Source organism: Ochotona curzoniae, unplaced genomic scaffold (genome assembly GCF_017591425.1).
Source record: "Ochotona curzoniae isolate NIBS_2020 unplaced genomic scaffold, NIBS_Ocur_1.0 contig_3432, whole genome shotgun sequence".
Lineage (NCBI taxonomy): Eukaryota > Metazoa > Chordata > Mammalia > Lagomorpha > Ochotonidae > Ochotona > Ochotona curzoniae.
The window spans coordinates 1,476,002-1,488,284 of NW_024465859.1; the positions used below are offsets into that span (position 1 = coordinate 1,476,002).

A 12,283-nucleotide genomic window follows, 5' to 3' on the forward strand; every position below is an offset into this window, starting at 1 on the left:
CTTATTTGTAACATGTCTGTAAGAACTCAGCTGCTTTATATTGTTCCACCTAGTAAATTCTCAGGGCACTGCTGTATCTCTAGATAGATTCACAAAGTATTGATTAATCTAATATGTCTTGGGATCTCTTAAGTTTAGTACCATACATTCAGTAGCATGTTATTTACTTCGGGTTGTTGTAAATTTTCCATTTTTATGCCTGTTGCTGATTTTGTTTTATGGCTTTTCATCCAAGGGTTTGTATAGTGACTGTGTAATAGAGACTATCATATCCAGATGTGAAGATACAATGCTGTATGCATCTCTACTTCCAAATCAAAGATGGACTCCCATTGAAACTGTTGAATATGTCTTGATAGTAGGATGCTGGACTCTGTCACTGTCCATACCTACAATGTCAGGATACACTGAAAGAGCAGAATAATGGACTTATGACTGTTTATAAAAGAGATTATACTGTTATAATAATATAGGGGGAATCAGTGAGGGGAATAGGACTTGGGGAGGGGAAAGGGAAATCCTAGAGCCTATGGAATTGTATCATAAAATAATAGTAATTAAAAAGATTTAACAGCAAAATAAAAGTATGCTATTCCATGTAAAAATAATAAATTAAAAAAAATCAGATGAAAAAACTTCAGTACCATAATGAAAGAGTTGGGAGCACTTCAGATGGCTTTATTGTTCCTTAGGTAGCTCATTATTTTAATATTTTCCTAATAGATTGGGTTATACCTGAAGAATGTCTGTTTATATTGTGTTCCTTATTTTGGAGTTAAGATATTATTTGTTAATGAAACAAACATTCAAGGGCCTATCTTATTTAAACCTCATGGTTCAGGCTATACCATGTGCCTGTGCTATATCGGGTACTGTATTCTAAGTAGGGTTTATATTGGTTAAAAAAAAATTCTCATGCATTCTACAATCTAATGGGCAAGATGGTTATATAATGGTAATGATTACACATAGCAAATCTTGATGATAGAAAAATTAAGAGATATCCAGAGAACCTGAATTGATTACCTAGGCTGGTCAAAGAAAGCTGGTCCAAGGGAGTGACAATTAAGCTAGCGCCCCAAACGAGGAGAAAGGAGAGGTCACTGCACAGGGAAATGTACCAGGGTGAAGAGGAGCATGGCACTGGAAAGAATGGGAATGAAGCTTGGGCTGCTGGAACGCAGCAGGCAGGCAGCAGGATAGAGTAAAAAGAGGAAAGTGAAACTTCAATTGAGTTGCACCACTGATTGTGTCCAGACGAAACAAATTCATCTTCATTCTTTTGCCAGATGAGCCTGGGCAAGCTGTGAAACTTCCTTTTTTGAATTTTGAAGATTTATCTTTTTTTATTTGAAAGGCAGATTTTTATAAATAGAGAAGGAGACGTAAGGTCTTCTACCTCTGGTTCTCTCCCACATGACAGCAAAGTCCAGAACTGAGCTGATCTGAATCCAGGAGCCAGGAACTTCGTTTAGGTCTCCCATGTGGGTACAGGATCCCAAGGACTTGGACCATCCTCTGCTGCTATCCTTGGCCATAAGCAAAGAGCTGAAGTAGAAGTAGAGTAACTGGGGTACAAACCCGTGCCTGTAGGGGATGCTGGTGCCACAGGGTGGAGGATTAGCTGTGCCATCCCCCTGTGAACTTGGTGCCTCAGATTCTTCAGCTATAAAATGGAGGATGCTGATATCTATCTCATAAGGTTGTATAAATTTGTGCATTTATTCAGTGCACTCAGTATATCCTGAGTGAACTACAAAGTGTGATGGAGATTGGTGCCTTTCCCTCCTGCACTAAGAACTGAGCTTACATATGCAGATGCAGCACAATTAATTAGATTTTGAGCACCACAGCGTCCTAGTCCAATGTCTTTTAGAATATTATTGCAATTCTGGAAGACAAAGCTCCTTTATCTATAAATTGTCAGCAAGATCTCCTCTTAAAGTTGCAGTCAGATGAATGTAGGGCATTAGCTCTGAACTTTGCACTGTAATAAGCTGCACTTGTTCACTCTTTTATCAATTTGGCTCCTAGGTTTAATGGAATGTTATTGTGAATCTGTTAGTAGAAATGGAAATTCCTTGTACATTCACTGGGAGTTTCCTGGTGTTCCCGTTGATTTCTGCTTCTTTGAAGCTGTTTGGATCAATAACATCTAATATCCTCAAAGAAGGACCACAAGACCTAACAGTGGGGCATGTGTAACCCTCCCTCCCCACAGTAGAAATTGGGCTGTGTGGATGGCTGGTGGCTGTGAAATTGGCAACCTTTCTCTACATTTAGATATGCAAAGCCAACAGTCATTTCAAATCAACAAGTGTTGCTTTTCCTTTAGCAGCTAGTCTTACCATGAATATGAGTGGGACTTGAACTGCAAGTGTGTGCCAAATCATTATCAAGACCTTTGTTAGGTTCTCAGAGAAGTTACTAAAATATCACCTGAATTCTGCATCAGTTAGCACTGAGATGGCCAGACCTGATTGTTTATTTTTTTTTCATGTTTCTGGCTGATGATTCTGCATTTGCTACCTTGATCCATGATTCTTTGGCTGATGTGCTGTTGGGAATTTGCCTCTTGCTCCTCTTTCTGCTAATTTGGTGCCCTTTGGCAGATCAGAGAATTCCCTTCAATGTTAGATGCTTCTCCTGCTGGATTTTAGTGGGAGATATGCATGCAGAAAAGTAAAGATGGCCAAGTTGGTTTAAACCATGAGGGTGTTCACATTCTCACAGCCATTCTGCAATGAACACCTTATTTTCCCTCTCTCTCTCATGTCTGATAAACACTTATTCATCTCGCTGACTCAAGTTCAAAGATACATCTTCTGTGATGTCATTCCCAACCCCCAGAGGCTTTCTGTGTCCTTTATGTGCTGCCTCACTGTGTATTCCTGTTTGTCACTAGGAAACTGTCTTGTTGATGTGTCATCCTTGAACACAGTTCTGTTATAATTTCCATTTCCCCAGAGCCCAGCACAGTGCCTTGCACAAATAAAGCACAGGTATATGCCGGCAATGCAACTGATGCCCTGCTCCCCTGTACATCATGGAAGAGAACAGTGAAGTTGCCTCCACATTAAAAGAGTCTGTAAACAGATTCATTTAATTTAATGCTTTTTCTACTTTCCAGTTTCCTCTCTTCATGCAGCAATTTTTTTTGCTGATGTTTAATCATCACTTTAGCATTTTTAGCTGTACTTTATAAATGACTAGATAAAGCATTTTCATCCCACGGAAGAAAAAGCACTTAACCCTTGCTGCTGAGTTAGCACTTATTAACTAGATCATGCTAGACCTCTATATACTGGAAAGGATATTCTTTAATGTTGACTTTAAATTGTTGTGTGGTAAATGACCTTGGTGATATAAAGTATACACCCAGATGTCATAAAGTATAAAAGCTCACAGGCAGAACCAACTCAAATATTGTAATTATGTGGCTTATTAAATCAATTAAAAGTGTCTGAGCGAAAGCAAGGGAAAGAAATGCAGTAGTTAGAACATTTAGGATAAGATGCAAGCTGGGAGAAGGACTACACCACTGGACTGTGGGGTAATGTATGGTACATATATTCAGTCTCTCTCTCCCATCCCAGTCCATTGTGACAGTCTTAGTCCTTTTTATGTACATTCAGCACAGTTACATTCTATGTATTCTACATTTAACACGTTTTACGTGTTGCTAACTTGCCATCTATATTTAACATTTCTCATGAGCTTTATCCATTCTACTTGGTTTTCTTTAGCAGAATTTAATATTCTCAAGTATTATAGCAAATACAGATTACGTGGTTGAATAAGGAAATACAATATTTACCATAGGTTTTCATTGGTTCTTCTTTCATCTCCAGTAAATGGGGTGCTACAAATTGGTGACATATCATTATTTTCATTGACAACCTTATGTTTTTAAAAAAGATTTATTTATTTTTATTTATTTTATATTTTAAAGATTTATTTATTTTTGTTGGAAAGGCAGATATACAGACAGATAGGAGGAGAGACAGAAAAGAAGATATTCCTCCGATGATTCACTCTTGAAGCAGCTGCAATGGCTGGTGCTGTGCGAATCAGAAGCCAAGAGTCAGGAGCCTCTTCCAGGTCTCCCATGCAGGTGCAGGGTCCCAAGGCTTTGGGCCATCCTCAACTGCTTTTCCAGGGCATAAGCCGGAGCTGGGTTGGAAGCGGGGCTATTAGGATTAGAACCGGTGCCCATATGGATCCCAGCGCATGGAAGGTGAGGACTTTAGCTGCTAGGCTACCATGTCAGGCCTGACAACTTTGTTTTATGTTGCTTTAGAAACTCAACAGAGGAGGAACATCATAGTATCTGAATGTTTTATGAATAGGGAATACCGATAGTACTCTTTTGTTATATGGCTAGGAGCAGGATAAAGTGATAAACAGAAATGAAATATTAGGCTTAACAAAGAACTTGGAGATCATGGAATTCCATCCTCTGAATTTTCAGATGTGGATTGTGAGATTCAGAGAGGTGAGGCATGTCATCCAAGAACACACGGCTAGTCATGTGAAAAACCCAGGGTGGTCCCAGGCTCTCGAAATGTGGTGCAGTGTTCTTGCCTCTGTATTGTAGGAAGTGGGGTTATTTTCTTTTGTTCTATTAGAAGATGAATTATGGTAAATATTTACTTGAAAAGGCTTTTCTGAAAATGAGAATGCTCATAAAGCCTCAATATATCAAAATAGATGTTTCTTGAATTTCATTCTGGTGAGTGCTAATAGCGTCGGTTTCCTTTAATGTGTCAATCACTTATAAAGAGAAATGAGAAAAGCGAGCATGATAAGTGTTTTCTTTTCCAGTAGGGCTGTGTGAGCAAAAGTATTGTAGGGTGCAACCAGATTTTACGTAGGGTGTCCCATGAACAGGGGAGATTGAAATGCTGCCAAACATTGTTTTCTTTGATAGCCACTGGCATTTGAGACAGACTCATTTATCTCTTGTTTTTTTTTCCAAAGAAAAATGTCACATTATTTTTCTAACTAATGTAGGTGGCTACTTAAAGTAACACTATAAATGAGAAAAATAAATGAAAAATAAAATACTAAACGCAATAATTATCTTCATGTGATGGCGACTTTGTTGCAGGCATTAAGAACTGCAGATAAAGCAGTGAATAAAAAGAATCCCTTCCTTCATAAAGCATGTAGTCTAGAGGGAAAAAAAGAATATAATGTGAAGCAAGAACAGGGAAACAAGAATGTGATAGGTGATATGAGGAAACAATAAGCTGACAACAGTACATGATGAGAAAAGCTATATAGGGAAAATATCCATCTGGAATGTTGGAGAGAAATTAACACAGTGTGTTGGAGAGAGTAGCATTCATAGTGAGCATTAAAGGTATAGGAGCTGGGCACTAGAGGGACATTGTATTCAGAAAAGAATCCAGAGATGGAGGCAGGAGTGAGCTTGATGTGCTCCTTTTAGCAAACAAGAAGAATGTGAGATGGGTGGGAGAGGCAGGCAAGAGTCAGGATGTGTGAGTTTTCTGGCTATTTTTGAGGGACTGAATTTTATTCCATGAGGAATGGGGAGCTATTGGAGAATTTCAACAGGTGCTTGACATGATTCAGATTTAGGATAATGAAGACCACCTTGCTGGTATGTGAAGAGTGGAGAGGAGAATGTGGTAGAGAAGCAGGGACAGTGGCTGGGAAGAAGGGGACAGATTCCAGCATAGCAGCCCTTCTGACTTGTGCTTGGATTGGTTGTGGAGCATGGAAAAATAGAAATGATCAAGATCAGTTTCTAGGCTTTGGGTTTGAATAACTAGGCATTGTCATTTACCAAGATTGAAAACTCCAGGAGAAAAATATGGGTTTAGGAAATGAATACAGTCTGTGTTGTGGGAACTTGCAATGATACTTCAAACATTTTGGGGAAAAAGGAATTAAAAATTTGTTTTACTGTGAAGAAATATGTGCATATGAAGGATCTTTACAAGCTTATAGAAAATAGATTATTAAAAGATGATGAATAAATTTGAAAACTGAACTAAAACAAACATTTTTGTTTCATTTTTCTACATATTTTTGAAATACCCTTACATAACTTGAAATACTTACTAGATATTAAATAGGAAATTACATATGTGATTCTGTTTCTCAAGAGAAGTATCAGAGTTGACAGTGTATTTGGAGGTCATTGGTCATGGGGCTTTGTGGTGTCACCCAGGGAGAACTGAGAGTATCTAGGACACCCACAGTCAACATGATGTTCATACTCCTTGTTTTCCATCAGGCATTGTTGATTTGTTGTACTGTTATTTTTTTAAAAGATTTATTTTTTTATTGGAAAGGCGGGTATACAGAGAGGAGAGAGGAGAGACAGAGAGGAGGATCTTCCGTCCGATGATTCACTCCCCAAGTGAGCGCAACAGCCGATGCTATGCTGATCCGAAGCCAGGAGCCTCTTCTGGGTCTCCCGCGCGGGTGCAGGGTCCCATAGCTTTGGGCCGTCCTTGACTGCTTTCCCAGGCCACAAGCAGGGAGCTAGATGGGAGGTGGAGCTGTCGCGATTAGAACCGGTGCCCATATGGGATCCAGGTGCATTCAAGGCGAGGACTTCAGCTGCTAGGCCAAGCCGTCACTGGTCCCTGTTGTAGTGTTATTTTTTAAAGATTGATTTATTTATATTATTTTAAAGGTATGGACACATACACAGTGGAAAAGAGGGAGAAAGGGAAAACGACAGAATGAGAGAGACAGAGAGAGAGAGGTTTTCCATCCCTGGATAACTTCTGAAATGGCTGCAATACCAGGTCTGGGCCAGACCCAAGCCAGGAGCAAGATATTCCAGTCACATCTTCTATGTGGGTGACAGGGCTGCACGTACTTGAACCATCATCCATTGCTTCTCAGGTGCATTAGCAGGGATCTTGATCAGAACTGGAGCGATCAAGGCTCCAAACAGCATTACCATATGAGATACTGGCATCCTAAGTGGTGGTTTACTTCACAGTGCCGCAACATTAATTGCAATCATGGTCTTCTTTTCACTGGGCCCACAGTGAGTTCTCTATGCATCGACTGCAAAGTAATCAGTCGACTTCAAATTACTGAATAAAAGAAGAAAAGGGGCAAACACATAGGGTAATCTCAAGAGCACTCTAAGTTCTAGCTGAAATGTATTATGAGGATCTTTGCTTAAAGTAATGTTAATAAAAATATTAACAAACATTAGTTAATACTCTCTACAAAGTAATTTGTTCATACATTAAGTAGATTTTGAGTATTATATTCTGGAAAATCTTTAGCTGGCTTCTGTTAAGTGGCTCTTATCTCAGTTCTTAATAAAAGCTGATAATTGCCCCGAAAAAGAATATTCTCTGGTTGGAGAAACAAGTGTGAGGAAGGTAGGTCTGATGCTCATAGACTGCTTGAATTTAGTACTTCCATTTGCATTCTATTGCCATGGTCTAGACTTCTAGCTGCAAAATGCTTTTGTTTGTGCTGAAAAGGCTATGACATATGTCATCAGCTCTCTGAGCACATGAGAAAACAGACCCAGGTCTGCGGGATGCATTATGGTGCAGCGATAGAGATGGGGGATCATGGTCATGGGAAAAAGGGACATTGGAGGCTGCTGAATGGCATTAGGGTCCTGCTGGACCCAGGATCCTGAGAATTTAGGACTTCATTTATCTGACTGCTTCTCTACCTTATTTATAGCAACTTAATCTCTTTGCAGTAGGATGAAATGCTCACTGTCCTGTCAAAATTCCTGTCAGAAAATCACTGGCCAGTTGTGAATGTGTCAAAGTGACAAGTGGGCACGGAGACAGCGATGGCATTTCTAGGTGTTGCGCTGAATAAATGTGGCTGTATGGAGTGGTGGATGGTGCCTGAAAACGAATGCTCATAGGAGGGGAAGATGCAAATGCAGGGTGGAAATGATGGACTTGGCCTTTTTAACTGTGGTTCTTTTCTCTTCCTTCTCACATTCTGTCTCCTGTTTTCTACTTCTGTATTTCTTCTCTGTTCTTCTCTTTGCTTTTCCCCTTTCCTTTTTCTCCCCTCCCCTTTCTCCTTCTCTTTCCTCTTGACTCCTAGATATAGAAAGAGAGATTCATGCAGCCCCTCATGTGAGTGAGAAATTAATTCAGCTGTTCCGGAACAAGAGCGAGTTCACCTTCCTAGCCACTGTCCAGCAGAAGCCTTCGACCTCAGGAGTGATCCTATCTATGCGGGAAGTAGAACACAGGTAAGAAAGTTCTATCATTTGACAATGTGCTAGGGTTCATGGCATTGGCAGGGTGCCCTGGAGTTTAGATTTTAGCTTCTTGGATGCATTTAGCTGGCTGAGGCCTTGCGTCTATTGAACACAGTGATGAATTTACCTGAGTTAACAGTTTACTGTGGAAGTTTTTCTTAATTTTGGTGTTGGTTATGACTGTGATTAGATGAAAAAAATCTCACTTATCTTTACCCTGATAAACATTTCTTAGTGTGAATACTGTATTTCATTAAAATATTTGAAAAAGGAATAAAACAGAAACAATTTACTTTGGACAAAATTGCTTCCTTGTTTGCACTCCAAGGAACATTCAAGAGTGTCTTTCTTGCCCTTTTTCTCATAAAATTTGTTCAGATAAAACCAGATTTTATCCATCATATTTGGATTCTTATTTAAGTTAATTAGTTGCATTTAATAAGTTTCAATGAGCATTTATGGTATGTTTGCATTCTATGGAAACTGTATTTCTTCCTGGGCATTTTAATGTGAACAATACAGATTGTGTATTTCAAATACCACAGGACGAGTATTGTACATTCAGCATTAGAAGTTTGTATTCAAGGAATGAAGGTATGACTGGTCACTTCTAGTCAGCGTATATGATACCTGGAAAGGCTTCAGAAAGGATGTCGGTTGTATATGTGGCAAAGCCACCAGTAAATACTTGACAGGGTGAATGGGAAGAGGTTGCTGTGACTTTATAAGGAAGGAAAGAATGGGAAGTAATTAGAACATAAAGTGGGGGGAAGGAGATGAATGTTTGAGGTGGGCAGTGAGGGGTGGTATTACAGAATCAGGGAGAAGCCAGATGATTTCAAATCTGATGCTGTGCTGAAAAACTTGGACTAAAGTCCCCACAGGCATGGGGTTTAAGTTGAAGGAAGATGGCTCTACTATGGAGTTTATGCATTTTCATATAGGAGTGTAAGTTTGAGAAATAGCAAATTTAGAAAAAAAAAAACAAAGCAGGAGCTCAGTATGGTAATTATTAGGTAACCTAAACAATTTCAATTTTTTAAATACCGGATTCCTTTATGTACTCGATTTAAAGAATTTATGAAGTATCCACTGTGTTCTAGGTGCTATGCCAGGTTTTGTGAAATAAATCAAAGAAACAAAATTGTGTAAAGACAATAGGGCTCGGGGTGGGAAGCAAGGCATGATTATATAAAAAGCTAAAGAATAAAAATGAGCTAATAATAAAGAAATATTAGAATGGTATTACAAGCTAGTGTGTAGCTAATTTCAGAATTATATAAGGGTGTTAAGTTCACTGACTACAGTACATTAGGTTGGTGATTAAGGAAGACCACATAGAGAGATCATTAGAAGAACAGGCAGAATTCCAGCAGGTACCGGAAAGAGAAAAGTATATCAAGCAGGAGAAGTAATGTGCACAGTCACAGAGGTGAAGAAAATCTAGGGAAATACAATTTTACTGTGTGAGGTCAGAGTATAGACCGATTTGAATGGAGCGGAGTGTTATTCTCAGTTGTAAGGATTAGCAGTTCTACTACTTTTTCATTGTGTTTTACTGTGTAGATAAGGATTTTTCCTTTATTAATCGGTGATTGAAGCATTTGTGAAAATTTTGTGGTTAGATTTGTTCTCAGCCTTGAAGGGAGCTGATGAATCCTGATACTTTTGAGAGTATGTCAGCCTGGTGAACTGGCTGTTTTCGGGTTAGCCCAGAGGAGCGAGGTAATGCGTGTGCCTGTGAGAGGTAGAGGGTAATTCCAAAGTGTTCTGTGCACTGAGAAAAGACATAGGTTCTTGGTAAGTCTCAGCTTCACAATCATGGAGAGGTTGTGTCCCCGCCCAGCTACCTCTTGGGCTTGGGTGTAAAGGAAAGCATAGATGGTAATTTATTCTGCAGGATTGTTGTGAAGAGGTAAGAAAATAGTGTTTGTGACTGATCATCTAACAAATGTGTTTCTTCTCCTGGACAAGTCTTAAAAACTATTTGTGTTTTGGAATGAAAAAGAAACTTACTTTATGAAAACTTTAGAAAATTTTTTGTACAACTATACAGAGTCAGCGGAGTCTTCTCTTATATCCCCAGTAGGTTTCCAGAGGAACCTGAGGATCCAATACCGAGTTCCCAGTCATCTGATCATTTTTTGTTAAAGGAAAATCTCAGGTCTTGACTTAAAAAAATAAATACGAAAGAGTAGAAAATAACACCTCATCTGCATTTTATAGTGCCCCCTCCATTTTTATTTAATATAATCAAGACAAAGTAAAGGATTTGCTATAGGTAATATGGGACATGATATCCACTGATAAGCAGATTAAAATCTGATTTTGCATATAGGGAAATCATTATATATTTAGGAACTGGATAATTTATAGAACAGTTGCTTACTTTAAAAGTTCCCATCTGAAATACATGAGGCGTTTCAGTCATTTTCATCTCTTTTTATTATTTATCACAGTGACATTGCTTGGATATTTGACATGAATGTTTTACTAAATATGTAAAATAACTAGGAATTTGGACCCTGCTTTGCTCTGTAACAGAAGATTTGTGTATCTGTTGGGTAGATTGATGCCTGGGTGGTGAAACACCAAGGTTATTTTAGGATTCTTTTTTGTGCTATCCTGACTCTACCACTTGTGATCTAGATGAATTAAATATGTGTTTGCCACAGAGGGAATTGATAGACCCTATTTGATTCTTAGATGTATTTTTATTTTTGTAGCTCAGTGATTTTTAGGGTATTTACAGAGTTGTGAATTAAGTACCATAGCCAATTGCAGAATTTTTGAAATCTTGCACCCGTACTACTGCCACAAATCTTCCTATTAGCCTCCCACCATTAGGACTCCAGTAGTGCACTTTGTGCCTCTATAAATTTTCATATTCTTATGATGTGATAGAGGTGAAATGGCATGGTATGTGGTCCTTTGTCAATGGATGCTCTTGCAGAGAATAATGCTTTTAAGATTTGTTCTTGTAGCTTATATCAGTAGTTTTTTTTTTTTAATTTAAGATTTATTTGTGCTTGAAAGAGTTAAAGAAGAGAGGGAGGAAGGGAGGGAGAGCGAGAGCGAGAGCGAGAGCGAGAGAGAGAGAGATCTTCTGTTGTTGGCTTACTCCCTATTTGGCTGTATTGGGCAGAGCTGAGCTGGTCTGAGGCCAGGAACCAGGAGCTTCATCCAGATGTGCCTTGTAAGTGCAGGAACCCAAGGCCTTAGGCCATCCTCTTCTGTTTTCCCAGATCATAATCGGGGAGCTGGATAGAAACTGGAGCGGCCAGCCTTCAAACTTGTTTTAAAATGGGATGCTAGCTCTGTAGGCAGAGGATTAGCTTGATAGATCACCACAACACTGGCCCCATGTTTGTTTGTTTTTATTGTAAAATAATATTGGGTTTTCCACATATTATACGTTTTCTTTTTCTACCTCTCAGACTTTGATTTGTTTGCTTTTAAAAAGGTTTATCATGAACAATGATAGTATGAGTAGTTATGCATAGATTTTTTTTTTCTGTGTGTGTGGATGTGTTTTTATTTTCTCAGGTATCTACCTAGGCGTGGAAATTGTTGGATTAGGTTAGAACTCCATGTTAAATTATTCCAAGAACTGCTAGAATTTTTCAAAATGGACTGTTTCATATTTCTATCAACAGTGTTTGGTGGTTCCCATTCCTCTACGTTCTTGTTAACCCAAGTTGTTTTCTGTCTTCTTGATGATGCCACCTTGAAGGGCGGGAAGTGGTGCCTCATAGTGATTTTGAGTTGTATTGACTGGTCCCAAATTATGTTGAGTATGTTTTCATGTATTTATTGTTCATTTGTATAACATCACTGGAGGAGTATTTGTCTAGATCATTTGCTCAGTTTTAGTTGGGTTAGTATCTTTTTTTAAAAATAAGATTTATTAATTTGAAAGACAGAGCTGTGGATGGGACACACACACACACACACACACACACACACACACACACGGAGAAAAAGAAAGAGATAAGGAGAGAGATCTGCTTATTCACCTGTTAAGTGGACGCATCAGCTTGGGCTGGG

At 38.9% G+C, this 12,283-nt stretch overlaps 1 protein-coding gene across 3 annotated transcripts in view; it reads left to right on the forward strand.

Annotated features, from left to right (window-relative positions):
• The window catches only part of NELL1 (neural EGFL like 1), an 824,967-nt gene that overhangs the window by 63,252 nt on the left and 749,432 nt on the right, over positions 1-12,283 (forward strand). For all 3 annotated transcript variants that reach the window (XM_040980278.1, XM_040980279.1, XM_040980280.1), the window contains exon 3: positions 8,077-8,227. In XM_040980278.1, the coding sequence (XP_040836212.1) occupies positions 8,077-8,227 (151 nt within the window). The remainder of the gene's footprint in view (positions 1-8,076; positions 8,228-12,283) is intronic.